This window comes from Saccostrea echinata, unplaced genomic scaffold, assembly GCF_033153115.1.
Source record: "Saccostrea echinata isolate AGI-Se365-2 ecotype Australia unplaced genomic scaffold, CSIRO_AGI_Sech_v1 ptg000025l, whole genome shotgun sequence".
Taxonomy (NCBI): Eukaryota; Metazoa; Mollusca; class Bivalvia; order Ostreida; family Ostreidae; genus Saccostrea; species Saccostrea echinata.
The window spans coordinates 6,422,200-6,445,722 of NW_026889774.1; the positions used below are offsets into that span (position 1 = coordinate 6,422,200).

General features: G+C 32.7%; 3 protein-coding genes across 3 annotated transcripts; 2 read left to right on the forward strand and 1 right to left on the reverse strand.

Annotated features, from left to right (window-relative positions):
* Positions 1 to 451: 451 nt before the first annotated feature.
* On the reverse strand, positions 452 to 1,899 carry LOC133192537 (uncharacterized). Its single transcript, XM_061328530.1, has 5 exons — positions 1,784 to 1,899; positions 1,413 to 1,608; positions 1,164 to 1,232; positions 967 to 1,071; positions 452 to 829 (listed from the first exon to the last, which is right to left on the reverse strand). Exons 1-5 carry the CDS (start codon positions 1,897 to 1,899, stop codon positions 539 to 541), a joined length of 777 nt encoding a protein of 258 aa, XP_061184514.1. The 3' UTR covers positions 452 to 538.
* An 11,263-nt stretch (positions 1,900 to 13,162) lies between these two features.
* LOC133192846 (uncharacterized) lies at positions 13,163 to 16,177 on the forward strand. Its single transcript, XM_061328851.1, has 9 exons — positions 13,163 to 13,214; positions 13,448 to 13,640; positions 13,896 to 13,999; positions 14,351 to 14,473; positions 14,790 to 14,975; positions 15,065 to 15,177; positions 15,303 to 15,426; positions 15,531 to 15,554; positions 15,660 to 16,177. Exons 1-9 carry the CDS (start codon positions 13,163 to 13,165, stop codon positions 16,175 to 16,177), a joined length of 1,437 nt encoding a protein of 478 aa, XP_061184835.1.
* Positions 16,178 to 17,540: 1,363 nt separating this feature from the next.
* LOC133192538 (uncharacterized) lies at positions 17,541 to 23,314 on the forward strand. Its single transcript, XM_061328531.1, has 8 exons — positions 17,541 to 17,645; positions 18,017 to 18,194; positions 19,696 to 19,919; positions 20,191 to 20,373; positions 21,977 to 22,092; positions 22,375 to 22,483; positions 22,608 to 22,631; positions 22,918 to 23,314. Exons 1-8 carry the CDS (start codon positions 17,591 to 17,593, stop codon positions 23,166 to 23,168), a joined length of 1,140 nt encoding a protein of 379 aa, XP_061184515.1. The 5' UTR covers positions 17,541 to 17,590; the 3' UTR covers positions 23,169 to 23,314.
* The last annotated feature ends 209 nt before the right edge of the window (positions 23,315 to 23,523 follow it).

The window sequence follows — 23,523 nt, forward strand, 5'->3', positions numbered from 1 at the left end:
TTGTTATTTTCAAGATTTTTGATAAAAATTTGTGTTTATATTATATGCCCTTAAGAGTGGTTTAAAAGTATTTTTAAAATTATAAGCCTTAGAGGATCTCAAAATACAGACCAAACAGGAAAATGTTATGTTATTTTTGGAATTTTAAAGTTTTGCTAATAAGCTTAGAATTACATAGTATTCATGACCATTTTCCTGTATGTGTTGTTTTATAACTATTTCCAATTAGATGTTTTCCAGTCTGAGAATGGCTGGCGCGCGGTACTTCCTTGTGTTTCATAAACATAATGTATAAGGAAATACATTAGAATTAGCGAATGACCGAATTTTATTAAATTTTATTTTTCAGTTTTTTTTTTAGTTTTTCCCTCTCAGAACAAATCAGAGTCATCGAGACGAAAATTTTTATTTCCAAACAATTGCTAAAGCACTGAAGAAAATATTGTAAAATTAAAACTATTCAAATAACTAAAAGGTTGTATAAACAGTTTTTGGCACATGATTTTACTTAAAAATAACTTTGCAATATCAACAAAAACTATCTTTGTTTTGACGTTTTCTTGGGTTGGACAACACCCTTCTGAACAAGAGGTCCGTTTTCGTGCAGAAGGACAGCAGGCCACACAACAAAATCAACAATCTCACCACTTCTAGTAAAAAGTCTAAACATGTTTTTGTCTACTATTTCCGATGAACCAAAATCTAAAACCATTGGCGGATCCTGAACATGCATCATCCAACAAAGTTCTATACACATGTCCACGAATGACTCACAACAATTCATGACAATTTCAAATGGCAGCATAAAGTCTGAATCCTCTCTTAAAAACTGAAAATAAAAATACTTATATTACTTTTTCATTACTGAATGCAAAGCTAACATTATTATTAAGTGTTTCCAGATCAAATGATTTTAAATGCTTAGAGGGTTTTTATTTTTTATATACAATTTACAGTACTACAAACCTGCTTTTCATTTTTAATTGACAACTCGGACACGTCCTTCTGTAGTTCACTAATTTTCTTGTAAATTGCAATGAAATTCTTTGTCTCCGAATTCCTCAAGTCTCTCTACAACAGAAAATATAAATAATGCACATCGAATCAATTATTGTTCTTTCTCAATTAAATGGAAAAAAACATTGCTTGATTATGTTTATTACCTGGAACAGTGCGTTTTGTAAGCTTCGATACTGGTCCTCAGAAGCACGTTTTGTTTTCTGGTAAACATACTGAAAACAAAGAGAAAAAGTTTCGTTGAAACTACACTGGTAAAATAAAAAAAAAATCATCTCAATAGTTTTTCAATACTTGTGTAAAAAAAATCTATCGGCAGAAAATTTCAGACTTTTTTGCAAACATACATGCAAGAGTTCCAAGCGGATAATAAAAAATTAATGAATTTTATTTACCTCAAGTACTGATCGAATTTTAAGAACCGCTTCTTTCTCATCCATGCTTTCTGAGAGAATGTCTATAGAATCTGTCCATTGATTGTCATATAGTTCATTGAACTTTTCACCAATTTTCTGTGGTCTGTTTTCATCAGATAGGTCAGAAATTGCTGGATTATTATGAGTGAGCTTAGATCCAGCTATAAAACTCAATCTGAAAATGTAATTGTAAACCAATTTGAAAATATGAAAGTATTTTTTGTTTTAATTTCGTTACACTGCTTTCTTTTGTTATTTCTTGTACAGTATCCCTTCTCACTTTTTAAATTAAGGTAAGTCCAGCTTTAAAAAATATTATTGACAAAATATTGCAAAATAAGTTATTTTACCTCGTTAATGCCTTTTCTTTTTCTTCTTTTTCTGATTGAAGTTTTCTTTTTGTTGAGTCAAGCTCATACTGTAGCTGAGATATGAGAGTGACAAGCCTGTCTGTTTGTACGTTCATTATTATGTATAAGGATATATAGAGTTCGGCATAAATACTAAACATACACGTGATGTACATGTACTTATGTATATAGTATCATTTCCGGGTGAGTGAGTCATAAATAAGGAAAGTTACAAAGAACTATACATTTATATTGGTGTATCGGTTGGTTTACTAGTATATCGCTAAATATTGAATAATGTATTTAAGACATAATGTGGAAACAAGTCATTTATGAATTTCTATTTTTGGGAATGTGTCATTACGGTTGAAGAATCTTTAAAAAAAAATATGTTTACACCCTTCTTATTTTTCTGCTTCCTGGATGTATACTTGACTGGAATATTTCTTACAATGGGTTTTAAATACATGTACTTTATTTTACAAATAATGATACCTTTTTTAACTTCAGATATATTTTTTATTTATGAAAATGTCCAAAAGTCATCTTTGCACTGCTAAGTAAACTTTTTTTTGAAGATTGATATAATATTGCTTCAAGTCTCAAAATATCTTCTATATGTTTTCAATGTCCCAATTCTTATTAAATTAAGATAACATACGTGTTATATTTTTGATTTTTCAGATGAATGAAAATTTGAATATGAAATGTAAGAGCTGGATTGAATGACGATTGAATAAGTTTAAACGTCGAAGGTAATTAAGTAACCTGGTTATATACATGTAGCTCGTACATGCAAGGAAGTTTTCGGATATTTTTTTTTTTAGCTTTCCATATATATTTTTGTATTTTTGAATCTGATCAAATTTTGTCTTGGAGTTATTTAACTGACAACTGTACAGTATTTTTGGACAGCAGATCGGCTTAACAAATATTTATAGATATAGATACTTCTGAACAACAGGATACAAGTATAAATTCATGATGTTTTTTTTTTTTTTTTTTTTTTTTTTTTTTTTGGTTCAACATTATCTATATGATTTTCTTCTTCTCGTTTCCTAGTGAATACAAGGAAGTAACAAACCAACAAATCTCCTCCCAGCTGAGATACAATTTCACTGAAGAAGAAAAAAATAAAATAAGATTGTCACTAATTGTCACCTTTGAGATATCTTTTAGGCACATTGGAGATAAACATTAAGCTTTTAGGAATAATTTTCGCATATCAATAATACATAAAATATAAAACATCTTGCTTAATAGAAGTTTGAAAATCAAAGAAAAGGGTACTTTTTTTTTACCTTTATAGGTCATCTGAGTCACTCAGGTGACCTACTGCTATCTGTTTTCGTCCGTCGTCGTCCGTCGTCCGTCGTGCGTCGTGTGTTAACATTTGAACATTTTCAGCTTCTTCTCTGAAACCGCTGAACCAATTTCAGCCAATTTTTGCATATGTCATCTATGTGTGAAAGGGAACAAAATTTGTGAATTTCATGGTCCCTGCCCCCCTGGGGCCTGAGGGGTGGGGCTAAAACCATCAAAATTAATGCAATCTTTAAAAATCTTCTTCTTTACTCCTGGACATCAAGCAGTCAAACTGTTGACATGATTGTAATAAGCATTGAGCCCTCTACCAAAATTGTGAAATTCATGGCCCCAGGGTCAGGGATTCTGGTGCTAGGGCGGGGCTATATAGATCATATAGTGAAAGTGCATTATTTCGTTGAAAATCTTCTTCTCCACTCCTGGGTATTATTGAAACAAATTGAATACATAGTTATGATAAGCAAGGGTGACTCTACCAAAATTGTGAAATTCATGGCCCCAGGGTCAGGGGTTCTGGTGCTAGGGTGGGGCTATATAGATCGTATAGTGAAAGTGCATTATTTCTTTGAAAATCTTCTTCTCTACTCCTGGGTATTATTTAAACAAATTAGATACAGAGTTATGATCAGCAAGGGTGACTCTACCAAAATTGTGAAATTCATGGCCCCAGGGTCAGGGGTTCTGGTGCTGGGAGGGGGGGTATATAAATCATATAGTGAAAGTGCATTATTTCTTTAAAAATCTTCTTCTCTACTCCTGGGTATTATTTAAACAAATTAAATACATAGTTATGATAAGCAAGAGTGACTCTACCAAAATTGTGAAATTCATAGCCCCAGGGTAAGGGGTTCTGGTGCTGGGGGGGGGGGCTATATAGATCATATAGTGAAAGTGCATTATTTCTTTGAAAATCTTCTTCTCTACTCCTGGGTATTATTTAAACAAATTAAATACATAGTTATGATAAGCAAGAGTAACTCTACCAAAATTGTGAATTTCATGGCCCCTGGGTCAGGGGTTCTGATGTTAGTGCGGGGCTCTATTTATTATATAGTGAAAATGCATTAATGCTTTAAAAATCTTCTTCTCTGCTTCTGGGTATTATTTAAACAAACTAAGTACATTATTATGATAAGCAAGGACACCTCTTCCAAAATTGTGAAATTCATGGCCCCAGGGACAAAGGTTCTTGTGCTAGGGTGGGGCTATATAGCTCCTACAGTGAAGGTGAATTATTTCTTTGAAAATCTTCTTCTCTGCCCCTGGGTACTATTTAAACAAACTAAGTACATTGTTATGATATGCAAGGATGCCTCTTCTAAAATTGTGAATTTCATGGCCCCAGGGTCAAGGGTCCTGGTCAAAGGGGAGGTGGGGGGTCTATTGATTATATAGTGAAAAATCAAAATTTCTTTGAAAATATTCTTTCCTGCTTCTGGTTAAAAAGCAAAGAAGCTAAGTATATAGTTATGATGAGCAAGAGTGCTTCTTCCAGAGTAGTGAATTGCATGACCCCTGGGTCAGATGTGCTGGTATAAGGGTGGGGCTGTTGATAATCTAGTGAAAATGCATTAATTCTATTAAATGATCCTGTCTGCTCCTTAATGTTAAGCGGTTAAACAAAGTGATTACTTATGATGACCAAACTTGAAACTTCTGGTCCCAGGGTGAGAGGCTCTGGTGTTTCTCGGTGGTGAAGGGGAGGGGGGGAGGGGCTCTATTGATAATATAGTGAATCTGTAGTGAAAATGCATTATTTCTTTAAAAATCTTCTCTGCATTTGGGCATATCAGAGGCGAAAAGTGTAAAAGTTGTTAATAAGGAAGGGTATTTTTACCAGATTTTTGAACATCTGGACCATTTGGTCAAGTGTTCTGGTTCTAGCCAGGGCTCAACTAATTTGCATTCTACTGAGAGGAGTTATTCCCCTTTGCCGTTTACTTTTGATAATTAATCATTGTAAATAATGTACTTGAAAAATTAATAGAATAAGAGAATTATGCAAGAATTTTTATTGTATAATACAAAAAGTATTTTCATAGTTTTAATGATCATGTGGACTTGTAAGTAATAGATAAATAAAAATGAGACAAAAATAACTTGTCTTATTAAATGTTCATCAAAGACCAAGGAAGGCCAATGTAAGAGATTACAACAAGGAATTAAAATAGTACAAAAGTACTGATAGTTTGTTAATATACTGTATGGTGATAGTGATAAATGGGGAACAGATTAGAACCTAATTTATGAACTGTTAATGAATAGTAGACTAATTATTTTGTTGATCCTGATCACCCTATTTTTCTTGCTTTTGGGCAACAAAGCTTCACCTTTCATTTCATTTTAATACTCTATGGATCCTCCAATCTAATTAAAATTAGATGTTCCGAATCCGCTACCGCTTCTCAAACATCTAACAACATCCCATTAGGGGTCACGTCAGAGCGACCTTTCGATTACCCAATGAAATCGCCGTCTCTGAAATCTTGGCTTATAGTTCGGATGCGTTTTTTTTACTGCCACACTAAACGCCCGAGGGGTTTCGTAGTAAACAAAAGACCGTGCTATATATAAATGTAAAGATGTATACATGTAGTTTATGCATTTTCGTTTGCATTTTTCAGGTAAGAATGCCAGATTGGCGGACTATACAATGTACGTTCAATTTATACCAAAATTACTTTAATTCAACGTAAAACAGTCTACTGAGCATTAATAATGTAAAGATGTAGCCGTGGATCGTAAACAGAAGGTTGAATCTGATTGGCCAAAATTTTTATGTTTATTCCTAATCGAAAGGTCGCTCTGACGTGACCTCTAATGGGATGTTGTTAGATGTTTGAGAAGCGGTAGCGGATTCGGAACATCTAATTTTAATTAGATTGTGGATCCTCTAAATTGTTGTATTGTACTCAGGTGACCGTTAAGGCCCTTGGGCCTCTTGTTTTCTTATGCTAGGGTTGTTCCAGAAAAACGCGAACATTTTCAATATTTTTTGTTTCACTAATTATAATGTTATAAGGTTCAAAATTAGCACGCACCATAATCAACATTTTTTATAACTCTACAGAGAAATTATCTTGAAAATGAGCAATATTTCTCTCAGTTAAACGAAATTAACATACTATATATATAGTAGTAGCAGTCGGCGCAACACCAACCACGTCAAAACGTTTTCGTGGCACTTGTGAAGTGTTTTAGGAATTGTGGGGTTTTTTTTTCATTAGAATATGAAAAAAAAATCGGCTGATACAAAAATTCTATACTACATTTGATTTTCAGTTAGCAACCGAGGTACCCATCTCTGGCATACTTGAATTTTCGAAAGATCGTTAAATAAATTATTTGAATAGACAATTTTCCAACTTCGATCATGATCTCAACTTCATCAGAAGTTAAACAGCCATGACGCTTAGGAGCTCTCGCTGACTTTTAAGTTTGTCTTCAACGCCTCTTCCATGGATGACCTGTTGTGACGGTACATATTGTCGTTTTGTACATATTGTCGTCGGCGACAATATGTACCTACCCTCACTGCATATTTTGTCGTCCATCGGTACATATTGTCGCCGGCGACAAAATGTACCGAGACGAGCCTTATTTTTCTCCTGCATAATGGACGACAAAATGTACAGTCAAGCACCAGCACATATTGTCGTCGGTGACAATATGTACAGTCAGGGTCGGCACATTTTGTCGTCGATATACTGTTTTGACGAATATTTACTTGAAAAAGGAAAGAGAGATTGACAAACACAAGCACGAAGGGAGACAGGCACCATTTCTCGCAATACTGTAGGGAGAAAACTTTTTGGTCAGAAAATTGTGTCCAGGATTGATGTACATCACTACGATATGTCAGGATACTGTGATTCTTAAGATAACTGATAAATCGGCCTTTTCTTTTTACTTGTAATATATGCTTGGGGATTGAATATATGTATTAGATTGTTTTTTTTTTGTTCAGTAGTAATGTTTATTTAAAAATTATTTTTTATGATATTCGTATATACAATCATGTGCCTACATAATTGTTGTAGGGTTGACATTTTTAGACCACCTGAACTGGAAGTTCAAGTGAGCTTTTCTGATCACATATTGTCTGACCGTTCCTCTGTCTGTAAACTTTTCACAATTTCAGTTTCTTCTCAAGAACTACTGGGTCATTTCAAGCAGACTTGTCACAGAGCATCGGTGGATAAAGGGAATTCAAGTTTGTTTAAATGAAGAGCCATGCAGAAGTAGAATAGTATAGTTAAGAATTAGTGAAAATTTAGTGACATCTTTTAAAAATCTTCTCAGAACCACTGTGTCAGAAAAGTTGAAACTTATATGAAAGCTTCATCATGAAGTGTAGATTCAGTTTCATTCAGATCATGTCCCTCGGAGGAAAGGGTGTGGCTGCAATAGGTGATCAAAGTTTTTCATAGAATATTTAGGGGGGAAATCTTTCAATTTTTTTCAAGAAGTACTGGGTCAGAAGAGATGATACTTATGTGAAAGCTTCGTTACATAGCGTTAGTTCAATTTTGAGGTGCTGGCTCGAAAAAGACCCCTCAAAGCTCAATGACCCTGTGTGCCAAGTATAGGTCTAAAGTATACGTCTACTTACGAATGAAAAAAATTCTCGAGATGGACATTAAAACAACAAACAAACAAAAACAGAATCAATTTTTTTAAAATCATGACCCCAGGAGTAGGGTGGGGCCACAATGGGTGATAAACGTTTTACTTAGAAATATATACAGAAAACCTTTAAAAATCTTCTCAAAAACCAGACAGATGTAGCACCGGCGCACACCTTTCTCCGCTCTCGTGGTTTGATATTTTTTCTGCTTTGGCAAATTATGTTTGTTTAAGGTGTTTATACTCTCAATTTAGTCCACAGGTAAAATTTCATAATTAGATAATTTATCTAACATATACAGTACACACCTTAACATACAAATGACTTTTTAAAATTTTTTGCTTCTCAAAAAAAATTCAGACCCCTCCCCCCCCCCTCCCCCATTCTGAAATTTCTGGATCCAACAATGAGAACAGCAGTAGGCCCGTGATTAGTGATATTTATATGGAAGCATCCTCAGGTAGCGCAGATTCAAGTATCTTCAAATCAGACCGGGCCTAAGGTGGGGCCACAATGGGCAATCAAAGTTTTACTTAGGAATATATGGGAAAATTCTATTAAAAGGTATCTTCTCAAAAACAGCAAAGCAATGATTAGTCATATTAATATAGACTGATTTATTGATTATTATTGTTAAACGAGTCGGCAATATTTCAGCCATATTTCGGTGATTAAATTAAGTGTATATGACCATTTTTGAAGTTTTTGGTTTCTCTGGCCATATTTACATGTATATGGAGCATTGCCGTGCATTGTTATGCGACATGTTCTGATGGACGACAATATGAGCAGTACACATCGTCGCCGGCGACAATATGAACAGGACGACAAAATGTACCGGGTACCATCACAATTACGCTGCATAAAATAGCATGAGAGACACTTCAGTGTGATTCATACACCAATTGCATTCACAGAACTACCAAAAAACAACAAAAGAAATCTTTAAGCAACAATATCTGTGGGGCGACAATATGTACAGTGAGGGTGAGGCACAAAATGTCGCCAGCGACAATATGTACATGTGTAACTTTCAGCCGGCGACAATATGTACAGATGGACGACAATATGTGCAGTGAGGGTAGGTACATATTGTCGCCGACGACAATATGTACAAAACGACAATATGTACCGTCATACCTTTCCAGGCTTTAGCCAGGTAAAAACAGAGTCTGGGACTTGCGTATTTGTCTTTCCATCGCCTTTATCTTTTTTCCCCTTAGCTTCTTACAGGATTCATATCCCGCACCGCAATATTGCCGACGTCGCCATTTTTGACAGTATGAAAAGGAAAATGTGCGTGCATATAACATCATAAAAATTGAAATTGTCATTTATGTTGTCAAATAAAAGAGTTTTTACACATTATGACTTCAGATCATAGAGTTTTTATCGTTATAAATTTAGTGAAGTTATACTTTTGTATACTGGTAATCTGCAAAGAAAGAAAACATCACTGACAATGCTACCTTTTAAAGTGAAAAATTACGATGCACAGTCCACCCTCATTTTAACATACTCTGAATGCTATCTTCATATGCGTATGGCATTACAACAAATCATAAATCTATGTCAAAATAGCGAAAATATGTGCAAAGAATAAATATGTTTGGTTTGGTATTTTATGAAATATTGAAAAAGTTCGCGTTTTTCTGGGAATCCTCGTTAAATAGCAAGTAACTCCCTTACAAAAAAAAATAATAAAATAAAGTAAAAATTAAAAAAAAAAGAGAATTAAAAAAAATATATATGAAATATTTAAAAAATAAAAAAAAAACTTCTGAGTTTTGTCACAACTACATATTTATTGAATATAGAGCATGCAAAAGAAAGTATATGCGAAACTACTAAGTTTATAGTTAAATGAAATTTCTGACTGGGAGCATCCCCTCCGTGACACAGTTATTTATTGTTTATTTCCACTAAACTTGAAATGTATACCTAAATGACTTCTTACAAGAGAGCTGCCTTTTAAATAAACTTTAATCAATTTAAGTCACACCATCTGTAAAAGCTCGATAAACGCACTGGATTTTAATTTCTCTTAAAAAGAGACATTGTATACACATTCGTTCTAAGGTGCTTTAATTTCTTCATGAATGAAGTGGTATGGTTTACAGCTGAATTTTCTTTTTACCGGAATTGATGAGAAACCATGAGAAACTTTCAATACTTTTTTAACACAGTTTCATTGTCATCTAATTTAAAGCATTGATAATTTAATATGTGATGAGAAAAACAATAGAAAAACACAGTTCATACTTGGGCAAATTAAAACATCTTGATTGAGTGTCACAAGAATTACGATATTCCTAAATTCTAAGCTTTGAAAACATTATGAAGAAACAGCTTTAGAACACTGCGTACTATGTTAGTATTCTAATTATCAAAGCTCTATTTGCAGACCCAGAGTGAGTATGGACGAAATCTGAATTTCTAAACGCTACGGAAGGATGATGCATGGCGATATTTTTTTTTACACGACTGAAAATGTTGATAATGTCATCTCCTTTAACTTCCGTTTCCTAAATCTAAATGTGTCTTAAAAATCAAAAGCATTTTCCTGTTCGATTTTTTTCCTGTACATGAACTTGCAAGATACAGAATTTGGGGGTCTACTTAAAAAGTGTAATACATTGTAAAATACAATAGATGAAAATTTTTTATCTCTTTTACTGAAATATGTACATTCTATCTATTGTGTGGTTTGTATATTAAGGAACGGGTGTAACTGTATGTTTGTGGAAATTCTTCTAAGGGTAGATAAACGTAGATGGTAAATGTGAAATATGAAGAGCAAAGAGCATCAACAAACTCCAAGTGAAAATGATCAAATTAAAATTAATTGAACATAAAATCAAGTAAGAATTTAATTGATAGGCAGTCATCAAATTATTTTAAGAATGAAAAAAGGATATAATCGTTTCTACTACAACAATTAATATATTCTTAGGTTATATTAATAATTTATATGCAAGAAATAAACAGAAATTTATCAGATCAGGAATTATTAATACATGACACATAAACTTTATGTCTTAAGTATATTATAATGGTGCACTGACCAATAATGATGAATCATCTACTAGATTACACCTGGTACATATTTTGTCATTCTATTATAGGAACCAAAAGGCATTGTAAGTTTAAATGTAAACTATCCAGTGCTTACCTGATGCGTAATGAAACATTTAATTAAGTTTCAATTTTAAACAGTGTACCTTTGCTGGTAACAGTAACTTTTTGTCTGTTTCCAATGAATTGGACATCAACGTCGATCAATACTGAATAAGGGGGTTTGTTATTTATTTAACAGTATACCATTATGAGTGTACCCCACAAACAGAAATATAGGATATAAACTGGACTGGTGGGAACTCTATTGAGAACTGTGGGTTTTTATTATATTAAATGAATCGAAAATAGGTCCTTGCTTGAGAACACCTTTTCAGCTTTACAATTACAGAATTATGTATTCTAATGCTTTCTATACTTGCATCGTGCAATCCCTATCAAAACTGTAAGAGGTGTATTCTAGCATTTTGACATATTCTTTTTCGGAAGCTATAACATCACTGATAAATATAAATACATGCATTTCAGTAAATGAAATAAGAACAAACCTGTAGAGTCATGAAGAATTTTATACATAATTCTATTTCTATTCACCAATGCAGCATATATTTCATCACAGCTTTAACATGGTCCATGATATAAAATACTTGTGTTTAAAGTTTTATTGTGTAGGAGAATTTATTGTAGCATTTTGATAGAATTTCGTAGAAATTTCAATGCCGACATCAAAAACCAACAAATTATTATCTTAAGTGTAGTTGACAATTACCAAATCTTACTGAAAGCAAGGTAAAACTGTAAGAGGGTTAGTATTTTGAAAGAATCTCAGGGAAATACATGTATGTATTCGTGGCAAAACTGTTTGTCCAATTCAAAAACAGATATATGTATATGGAATAATGTGTCTTTGTATAGTCTACTTATGTTCCAAGATTTAATTGTAATCGAAGTAAACTGCAAGAGAATTAGCTTTTTTATAGAAATTCACAGAAATTTGCGTTTTTGTAATCAATGCGACACAGTTTGGCAAAATAAGAGGAAGCATTTACAGGATTATGTATTATGCTTGTGTACTATTTTGTTATGCAGGCCAAAACTTTAGACGGGCCAACATTTTGAAAAATTGTTTACAGACAAACACATGAACACCTTTAAGTTACTACTGCCTGGGCTGTTCTAGTTTTTGACATTTTCATCTCATATATCATGCCTTATGTATGTTTGACATAACTTAGAGTTGTTATTAGTGTATCATACTTCAAATAGTATTACCCAACTTTCAACAAACTTCAAAATATGCTTTGTCCTTGCTATTTAGCGTTCTGCTTATATTTTCCAATAGTTTGTGACAATTTGGTGCAATTAATTTATGTAATAGTTAACCTATAAACATTTGTTTTGAAAAACAGGAAATACTACAGTCAACAAACCTATCTGATCTGTTTCGCAGGTCATTCTTCCTGTTTTCTTAGGCGTGAAGTGCGTATATACATGTATCATCATTTAGCGTACGTACTAACCCGGCAAAGGGTGTCTCACAAAGATGTCAAAATCATTTTTAATTTAATTTTAATCCCTTCAAATATTTTTATAAGCAAGAATCAACTACTATCTACTATAAGCAAACAAGACCTATGACTAACGCTGTGTCAAATTATTTCGACACAATATATTGAATCAGAAATCCGATGAGATACATCATAGAAATATGCATTTAGCTGTTGTTCATAAGACAGTTTTGTTTCTGAAGAAAATAAAATCATTGTGTTTTTAATATCTTTAGTTATTTTTCGAAGAGTCTCTTATAGAACGTGTATCCACGTAAATATTTAAGTTTCTTCTAACCAGTCAATTTTTAATGAGAAATTTTTATCAATATTTCAGATATGATGCTCCTGCTTTTAAATGCGAATTTTTTGTAATGAAAAGGATAAAAATAACGAAGAAAAACAACCCTGATAGAATAAGGAGATATACTGCATAAATATTTTCAAAAAACTTCTTTAATTCTGAAAACATTTTACCTGTCTCCTCATTTACTTGTTCATTGTGAAGCTGTTGGGTGGTTATCAATAAGCCTTACCGTATCAAGTTATTTTTCATTTAAGGTGCGCACAATGTCAAAATTGATACCTGTACCAATGAACCATAAAGTAAAATGAAAACAAAGAAAATACTCAACACCCAGTAAGGTAACGAATAATTTGGCCTTATGTATATTTTAACAAAAGACAAGGGAAAGTCTGTATACTGTAAATTATTGAAAGAAGAATTTAAATCTTGTTGTGCTTCTTTAGGATTAAATCCAAATTAATTGATTCAACTTGAAGATGTTGGATTTTAATATGAAAATGTGTTTCTGTGCAATTTTATTTGTTTTTGGACAGTTGATTCTTTTTGCAGGTATTCATTTTTCAGTATATTTTTGTTGACAAACTTGCTCATTTTTTTAAAATAAAACATCTTTAATGTTTGCAACAAATGAAATATAATTCAATATTTTTGAAGTTATTGAATTCAATTACATTAAGAACAATATATAGTACAAATGGTTTAGATTCTTACTTTTCCAATTTTTTATAAAAGATAAGTCACATTTACTAAATTCATTGTTAGCTTTTCAATCTTTCGTGTAGAAGGATCATGCACATTTCCTAGTTACTTGGTTGGAGAATGGACAAGTGCAGAAAGGGGCAGTCTAACCATCACAACAAATACTATATATAACTACAAAGTGTTCATTCCGTCTGCGGACCCGAATAATCCTACGATTGACTATTACAATTTCACTTGTCTAACTCAAGTCAGTACGAATCGCTATACAATCAAGTATGTTTACATACCAATGGACAATAATTATTTTTGTTTAAATAATTCTAAAAAAATATATATATGAATTATAATTGATAATTAATTTTAATTACGTGTTAATTCTTTTAAGGAAAATTCAAGCAGAATACTTTTGCTATCAAATACGCCTACTATCATTAACATATTTATATCTCTCATTAACAATAGTATGTTGGAAAAATAAAAATGAATTCTTCTGTGATGACAGTACTTGAAACTTTCAATTTTTTGCAGATCTGTCAACTTCAATGTACTGTTTGGAACCAACGTCTTCTTTTATATCTGCCTTGATATCTATAATGTAAATGACCAGTTAAACTATTACTACCATGCAACAGGTACTGTACAATCATATTTGAAACATACAAAGTTACCTTTGGATTACAGGAAACCATTTCATGACACCTCAAGAATTTTCCATTTTTTTCTACCAGAAAGGACTTATATAATTTTGTCTTCTCTTTACTCCATTGGTATCAAAAAATACTTGTTGAAAGAGAACAGCCATTATTTTACTTCTTTCATGTATTTAACTTATTTTTTTTTTCATTGAAATAATTTTTTACAACATTAATCCATTAAAGTTAAGAAAAAACTAGAAAGTATTTTTTAAGTATGCTAAGAAAAAAGCTCTAAGAAATAAAGTTTTGCTACTTTTATATTCAAATCCATAATAATTTCTGTTTTAGCTGTTGATAATTTGATTCGTGAAAACATGGTGGGTATTGCTGAGGATAGATCTAATTCCCAGGAGAGTATTTGTACACGGAGCTACATAGATCCTGTCAACTTCATAACGCTACTACGAAAGGGTAAAAAGACAAAAGATGAATAAATCAAAAAGAAAGAAAAACAATGCCGTGTATATATCTATGGAGATATAATTTTGCGGTTAAGTAGGGCATAGTCAGCATTAATCGCCTATTTGATACCAACAGTTGTTGCTTTGTTAGAGCTTATGTTGTCAGTTTTACGCTTGACGAATCAAATTTAATATATGTTTTATATCAAAATTATTAATTAAAAAACTCGATCATGTCCACTGTTAACGCGGGAACACAGTTTCTAATTTGACGATCGCTTGGTATAGTTAAAGGTTGAAGGCTTGAATTTTGTCATTTTTCACAGATGCGGTGGAAAGTAATGCAATTCAGACTTTATGCCCTGAAACCTTACAGATGGTGTATAGTAACATCACATTTACAAGTAACTCGGCTACATCAGACAACTGTGCTACAGCACAACTGGATGGCTGCACGAATAAAACTATGCTTAATTTCTCACAGGATGGATGCACTCAAACAACCCTTTCGGGTAAAGGACATTTTTATATTAATTTTGATAAAATATCTATTTTAAATTTGAGTTATAAAGCAGAAGTTACCCTATTGGTTTCATCGTAGATGGCGGTGTTTACACGTGTATCTATTCGAAAACTATTGATGGTCAGCTGTATTTTTCTGCGTGGAATAATGACGAGACCATTTCTTCTACAACTTACAGATTTTCCTGCTTTGTAGGTCAATTTTGCGTAATAAATAATGACTATAAAATACTTGTTGGCATGAACATTTATAATCAAAGTAGCTTGTATCTGAAAGTGTAGCACATATATTAAATACTGAAATAATGTATCTGCAGAAAATGACGAATTATTTGAATGGTACGGTGTTTCTGGAAGAGAATCCAAACTTTTGTGGAAATTCTGTAAACTTTACAGAGTATCCATCTGCAAGTGCTTCTGTGGAGATCAAAGACATCACAGGTTGTTCACAACAGCTTTAATTTTCAATATTAATCAAACTATCATTTAAAATGTCTAGAAACACTTTATATTAAGTAAATATAGCTCATCCATCTCTATTTTAGATTCCTGTCAAACTATACTCCCAAGTAAGTAAGTCAATATTTCAGATTTAAAAAAATTATATGTATTTCTTATCAATATTGGTTCTGTATGACATTCTTTTTCACAATTTTTTTCTTTTGCTTTGTTAGCAACAACTGAGGCTCCTTTCGTAGCCGACCTAAACTACCTCTTCATACTTTTGGGACTGTTTATGATTGTCGTAATTTTTATTTCTGTTCTGCTATTCAAACGCCTTAAACTTTATATGAAGAAGAGAAAAGAGGAAAGGGCATTTGATGTAAGAAAAAGAGAGAAAGTGAGACCTCAACATTTCAACCCTAAAAGATCAATCGTCAACACATCGAAACCTGTTAATTATTTTAAACCTAAACGACCGATCCAAATCGTACCTCTGTTCAAATCCGAGTTCAGTATCGAGAATCTGCCAATCCAACCGCCTCCAAAGATAACATGCATTTACACGGACTCGATCGTGGATTACATGCGAGGAAGGATTCGGAGACCAGATGGACTAAGTTTATACAGCTTTGATTCCGCCATCTTTAGAGCAACAAGTCCACTATCAAGCATTTCTGTGGTTAGTAGATATACACCTGATAAGGACGATGATGACGATGACGTGTCATTTGGATCGGCATCTTGCTAGCGCATTAAAACAATGAAATATAATCTTACATTTTACTTTATGACCTTTTCCGAACACTGTAGAGATTGCATAAGTAAACTCATTAAATGTTTGAATTCAGATGGATTTTGGTTTTTAATTGAAATGTTTTGATTGTGGTTGTGGAGAAGGTACATTTTAAATTGAAAACTTGGCTTCAGAGCATTCTCAATCTCTCTATCCAGAATATCACGTAGAACAGTCTTCGTATTTGAACGTTTATCATCATCCTTAAATTTTGATTGAGCAAAAATTAATTCTATCACTATCAGAGGAGGATGTGTATAATGGCTTCATGAACATGATGCAGCACAATTTAAGTTTTAAAGCCTTTGGCATCTACCTAAATAATGAACGAAAGACACTTGATTTTATTGTGAAAGAAATAGCTTAGCTAGTGGTACATTTTGAAGACAATTATTGTTCAAAGGAATTCGTCATTACTGTAAAAAATCTTTACCGGAAACAGAAAAAGGACCATGTTTTAAGAAGGATATAAATCATATTGTGCATTCTGTGAGAGAAAGAAATGATTTAAGCACTTCTGGCCTCGATCAGTTCTTTCTCTTTAATAAGTTTGACAGTTTAAGGCTTATATCCTTCACAAAAATGCATCTTATGGTAAATTGCTCAATTTTTTAAAGTTATCTCCCATTATTCAAATTTGTTTATGCATTAACAAGCGACATTTTGATGAAAAACCAACCACTACAATGGCCCCGTATTGTTGTTAAATTGTCTGCTTATTCCTTATCGCTTTCCATTCATCTCTTCTTTATCCAACACTTTTGGACATTTAATTTAAAATATTTCACTGTTTGAATGTGTGTACGTTTTCAAGCACAATACATGGCATTTAGCTTACCTTTAAAACTGATCGATTATAATGCAGTTAGATAAACATGCTTTCGACCAACTGAATAACGGACCCTCGATCCATTAAAATGAATGAAAGGAACATATTTTTATTGAAAGGAGTAGACGTTCAAGCTTTAGATAAATATTAAATATATCGGGAATATCTTAGTCATTGCATTGTGTACAACTTGGAAGGAAAAAATCATGGATTTGTGATACATATAAGAATTTACAAAGGTAAACATTCTCTTATTTTTTTTATATTAGTATATGTCACAATATATTGTTAAATAAAAGTGTGTTTACATTTTTTACCTGGGTTGTTTATTAAAATGCGTAATTGTTTTTCTGGGTATTTTAGCAGTTATATTCACCGCTTATGTTCATTGTGCTTTGTGTTGCCATAACATTTCAATGTTACTCTGGCTCCTGCTATCCTTTATGAGTATTTTTTTTCATTTTAAAGGTCGTCAATTCATGCATAATGTAATAAACCAGGGAAATCAATATTCTGTGTCCTGGGATCATTGAAAGAAAATGCAGAATAAAATGAAGTGGTTATTTTTTCTACATGTTTTCGTAGATGTCACAGGTAACTCTCTCTCTCTCTCTCTCTCTCTCTCTCTCTCTCTCTCTCTCTCAGGCATACAACTTTTTACACAATTATTTCAAGTTTAAGTTAGAATTATTTTGTGACAAAAAGCATCAGAATCATCGATTTTGAAAGTACGTTCAATTTTAAATCGCTATTTTATTTAAAGCAATCGCTTTGTTAATTTATATTTATGTCCATGTTTATGGTTAATAGTATATTTTTAACATATCCTATGTGACAATGAAGCCAGTTTGTGAAACATTGTAAAGGATAATGGATATTGACAAATCAGAATCAATGTTGTTTAAAGAGTCTGCAAAATCAATCACTCACAGTGCCGTAAATGTTCCAATGAATTATTTTTACAGCAATTTCTGACTCGTCATGCGAGTTTCCAGCGGATCTAAGAGGAGCGTGGATCAGCTCTGACAAAGGATTCCTAAGATTTAGCGAGTCTGTTATTTATGATTATCACGTCATTTTACCTGGAGTGACGTCAGTCGACTTCATCTGTACAGAAAATAATGGGACACACTACCTGCTCAAGTAATTAGCGTTTCTTCTTTTATCTGTTCTCTTTTTTCTCTTCTATTGTCACCTATGGAATTATGTACATTCAGTGTAGTTTATTTTATGAAATCTATTTGAAATCTACAGCATTCAACACCCTATAGCACACACGAAACCTTGTCATGTCGTGGTAGAATACACAATAGGAACTATATACACTAGAAATACTAAAATGTATATTTTTGGCTAAATCTAATTAAAAACAATTACTTTATTAGATTGTTGTAAAAACATAACAATTCTACATTTAAGATTAATTTGTCATTTTCCATCGCGATATTCATTTGCGATATTTAAGGAATGACTGTCTAGTATGTTGGGTATGCCAGGGCATCAACGATAGTTGGAAACGTGGGATAATTTGCATAACGCTCGAAGCCCGTTATGCATTAATTATCCCACGTTTCCAGCTATCGTTGATGTCCCTGGCATACCCAACAAACTAGACAGTGATTCCCTATATTTACGTTTATATGTGAAATAAAATTGTAAATATAAATCTAAAAATGCGGTCTAATAGATTTTAAATACACGAGGCCTCACATGTTCATTTCAGTAGTCCCCGCCGACTGACGTCAGACACAAACAGCCGCACGAGATTGACATGCATATAAGGCTCCTGATCTTTCACCTGACGAAATTACATTCCGGTTGAATTATCAAGAAATCATTCCACCTAACTTTCAAAGAGTTATCACATATAAAACAATTAGAAATGGAAATATTTAACTATCTACGTCAGAATGGCTCTTGCATCTATTAACCATACCAGTTAAGCTCTCAAAGGCGCTACATTCATAATAAAGATGAATGAAATTAACATTATGAAAATTGTGTAAATATTATAAGCATTGCATGTCATCAGTCGTATATCAGCACTTGTCCGTGGCGAAAAATTATCATGCCGCACGTTAACTGCGCTAACACGCGGCCAGGTGCTGTTATACGACCGACGACATCCAAAAAGCCATAAAAGAATTTAATTCTTTAATTATTGCTATTGTTTTGAATGGAATATCAATCATATACAAGGTATCAATAAGATGAAATGTAATTATCATATGATTTTAATATGTTTTACAACAACAATTGGTCGCCCGCGTGGCGCAGTGGTTATTGCGTCTAGCTGCTCTACAGTCGCAGAGTAAGGAGCTGATCCTTACGTCGCGGGTTCGAATCCACTGAGGGACGTGGAGACCGGTTCTTCGCATGTGACCGTAAAAATGTCGCAGTAGGTGTTGGCACGAAAAAGAACCCTCACTCTGCTCAATGGCCTTGAGTGCCAAGTATAGGTATTTTGCAGCCCTCCACCGGCAAGTGGTGGCGTCTCCATATGAGTGAAATACTCTCGAGAGGGACGTTAAACAACAAACAAACAAACAAACAACAACAATAGCATAAAAATTACAGTAAGTATTATGTTAAAAGTGCATGCTACATGTATATGTAAAATAATTTATTTCTCATTTTACTACAGATCTGAAAGAGATATCAACGTGTTTTCCATGGAAATGAGCGTGTACATTTGCCTTAGTTTTGAACAAGTTAGATTTGACAATTATATTTATTACGTTTCGACACCCATAGAGTCCACGGTCAACGAGAGTGTATATGCTAATTCAAATCTTTTAAACGTATCCATGAATGATGTTTGTAGTCTTCCCCAGACAACAGACAACATGCATAGCCTAATCAAAAATGGTAAGAAATGTTAATTATTGTGATTAGGTTACTTATTTTAAAAATTTCTCCACACAATAATAGTTTTAAGACTTGATTTAACAAAATGTAAAATAAGAAAATGATTTCCAGAACTCAATTCTTTACAAACGTAATATAAAGTGTTTATAAAAAAAAAATACATTACAGCGTTTGGAGTTAATGTAAGAAAAGAAAATTTGCCTTCATATTTTATAAATTAAAAAAAAGACAAACAATGCTTCAGATTTTTGACAACAAACTTCTTTCATAGTGTCGACTGATGATATAGTTAGTATCGAGTGTCCCAACTTTTTACGGAAATCCTTTACGAACCTTAACACCGAGGAAAATGGTATGGAAAACGTGTGTGTAAATGGTAGTATCAACGGATGTTTGAAGAACACTCAGCTCGTTATCACAAGTCCATCTTGCCATTCCAGTACACAAATTCCAGGTACATAGGACATACATCATCATTCTTACACTCAACATTTATTTTCATGATACACATCTATACTTATAAATTAATAAATTTTGCAAATAAACTCAGAAACGGGTGCACCAGAGTTCTTACTTACTCCTCTTACAATACACTAGACACAAGCTGATGTCCGTAAACTATATTTAGATTTCACTCGCATAGTAAGTATCGTACATTAAATTAAAAGTCTACTTTCATTTGCTATAAACAGCCATGAAATAGCTAAAACGTGAGTACGGTGGCGTTTCCGGTTGGCGGATCTAAGTTACTGGCAATTTTTAATGAAACTGACAACAAGCAATCGTTTATTTATTACATAAAACGTCATCACTGAATTATTCAATCAAAACTCGATTTAAATGATATAAAAGAAATAAGTTGTGATAACCGATTAAAAAGGGAAATGTGCAAAATATTTTCGTCATTCGCCGATCTTTATATTGACGGAAGCTTCTAGAACATCATATAGCATCGAGCCCGATGTTAAGGGACAAAAAACGAGGCGATTATAGCTACATGACCATAAATAAAGCTTTTGTGTAAATGGTCATAATTGAAATAATGGTAAACCACTGATAACACTATATAAGTTGTAAATATAATTAAATATCGAAAGACTATAACATATACATGTATGTAGTAGGTTTTCCTAATTAATTTATCGGTAAAATTTGTATATATTCCTTACTGAGCGCATCGTGGCAACGAACCCGAAGTACAATTTGTACTTCGTAATAAACTTGTATACATGAAAATAGAAAATTAATGAATAAAATAATGTTCAAATACAATTAAAGATGTAAAATTTTGCGCTTTAATCAATGCACAGTTAATTTCTGAATACAATCTTTTATAGCTGGAATAATGTAGCCCTCTCCTTTTTTCAGGGAGGGGGGGGGGAGGCCAGAAAATATCAGATCCAAAAAAAAAGAAAAAGAAAATCCGAGAGGGCTATAATCTTTTGTATCAAATACTCAGCCTATTCATAGGGCGTGAAAAGCTAATTTTTACACAGGTACTTGGTTCTTGGTTTATAAATATGTATGTACCTTATTGATAGGTAAAAAAGTAACGTACATTTTTACATATCAATAAGGTACAAACATATTTATAAACCAAGACCCAAGTACCTGTGAATTTTTACCCCCCCCCCAAAAAAAAATCAATTTATTAGTAACATGTGCATATTCGTTGCTTTTATCCTTGACGGAAATGAAATAAGAGCATCTGAAGTACAATATCCATAACATAGTATAACAGGTTTCACAATAAACGTCAATTAATGAAATCGCATTTTTTCAAGTTAAAAAAAAACAAAAACAAAAAATGGGGGTTGGGGGGGGGTGTTGGATAGGTAAATCTACTTCATGCGGGATTTTGAACAAAGTATTTGTTCCTACTATAAGCCTGTAGGCTGTCAGTAGAGAACTACAATATATTTTCTGTCGGTAGTGGTATAAATTCAATTCCCCGCGCTTGCGCGGGATTTCATCTAGTCTTTTCTATTTTAACGTACCAATCCAGGTATTTATACTTGATACTACAGCTAACTAGTATTTTGTTCTAATGTTTTTAGATAACCTTTCGGTGTACTGTCTATTTCATGAAACGGTAAATGACGTCACTTATTTGTATACGTGGACAGCTGACACTTTATCTATATCAAAAAGAGGTCATGGATTTATTTGTATTGTGAGTATGAAAAACCACTCCTTTCATTTGAGTTAAAACTTTAACATATACGAGGCAATATTGCTAGTAATAAACAACTTGAAGATAAGTAAACATGTCATATTCGCACGTTTTTTTTTTTTTTTTTGGTTTTGTTTTGTTTTGTTTTGTTTTGTTTGTTTGTTTTTTACTTATAAATATATCCCAATTAGAGGTCTTATTCTGTCTCCAAAATTAAAATAGTAAATTAATCTGAAATTTGGTTGGAGTATCTTTCTTTTTATAAGGCTATTTTTATGTTAGGAAATCACCCATAACGAATCGTCTGCAACTTTTCGGTTATTTAACGATACCTGCACAGATGCCTCAAAGAATACAGAATTTCTCAAGCTGAAGTCAAAAGAAATTCATGGTAAAGATTCAATTTTGTTTATTAGATTTCATTCGTGTCAATAATAATCAATATGAAAGTATGATTGGTTTTGATAGTTGATCAATCAATTATAAACACGCCTTATTATCCTACTTTTTTTCAGAAATCTGTCAATCAACGACGCCAGGTAAAGCGAACTTTTCTTTACAAAATACATGTAGATTGATTATTTTTATGCCAAACTGTGTTTATTTTCTCCTCCATTCTTACTTCTATCAGATGAAGAAAAATCTTTTAATCTCCATGACAAAGAGATAACAGAGAGCCGGAAATATCGAAATTGTTATTTGTCAAAATACGACACAGGACTGGATTCGGTCGAAATTCTTAAAATTTGTGAAAAGTTCTGTTATAAGTATATGTTATTCACAATAGATACGTATTTACGTTCATATAAATATTTTGTTTTGCAGCCCCTCCACCTAATAGAGGAACGGGACATGCAAACACTCCGAAAACGAAAAAGAAGTCCACAAATTGGGCCATCTATTTTGCCATTGTTGTCTGTATCATCATAATCATCGGTTTTATTGTTATCATTATAAAATTCTTTCGAAAACAAATGTGTGATTTCTTCACAAAGAAGCCTCCTCAACAAAGCGAGAAAGCTACTTTCTCAAACATTGCAGCTAATTCTACGGACACATTAAATACACACATATAGTATTCCAATAGCATTTTTGAACCAGTTTGAATATAAATCAGAATAATAAGATTTGGATTTGGAAAGTATGATTATTCTGCAAACTTAATAGCTATAAAGCTATACATTTTGGACGAATATTTTAGACGAGTCATTTGACGGTTAATTTCCACAATAATAAATTCAATTTAGATAACGTTAACACATGCAGAAACAATCACTTTCTTGTTAAAATGTAAATGTCTTTCATATTTTACATTTCATGCAATAAATGTCTATACAATAAAAGATTGTTCCTTTTATTTTAAGCTTCTTGAACTTTACGTGTAAGTATCTATTGCATACATGTAGGTACGATATTACCAAAACATTGCCA

Excerpts from the sequence above, each read along its gene's own strand:
- LOC133192846 (XM_061328851.1), top strand. The coding sequence starts at position 13,163 with ATGTGTTTCTGTGCAATTTTATTTGTTTTTGGACAGTTGATTCTTTTT. Across the intron at positions 15,178-15,302 it reads CTTACAGATTTTCCTGCTTT|AAAATGACGAATTATTTGAA; the intron begins GTAGGTCAATTT and ends ATGTATCTGCAG. Across the intron at positions 15,427-15,530 it reads GGAGATCAAAGACATCACAG|ATTCCTGTCAAACTATACTC; the intron begins GTTGTTCACAAC and ends TCTCTATTTTAG.
- LOC133192537 (XM_061328530.1), bottom strand. The coding sequence starts at position 1,899 with ATGAACGTACAAACAGACAGGCTTGTCACTCTCATATCTCAGCTACAG. Across the intron at positions 1,072-1,163 it reads TACAAAACGCACTGTTCCAG|AGAGACTTGAGGAATTCGGA; the intron begins GTAATAAACATA and ends TTTCTGTTGTAG. Across the intron at positions 830-966 it reads CAATTAAAAATGAAAAGCAG|TTTTTAAGAGAGGATTCAGA; the intron begins GTTTGTAGTACT and ends TTTTATTTTCAG.
- LOC133192538 (XM_061328531.1), top strand. The coding sequence starts at position 17,591 with ATGCAGAATAAAATGAAGTGGTTATTTTTTCTACATGTTTTCGTAGAT. Across the intron at positions 20,374-21,976 it reads TTCCAGTACACAAATTCCAG|ATAACCTTTCGGTGTACTGT; the intron begins GTACATAGGACA and ends TAATGTTTTTAG. Across the intron at positions 22,632-22,917 it reads CTGTCAATCAACGACGCCAG|CCCCTCCACCTAATAGAGGA; the intron begins GTAAAGCGAACT and ends TTTGTTTTGCAG.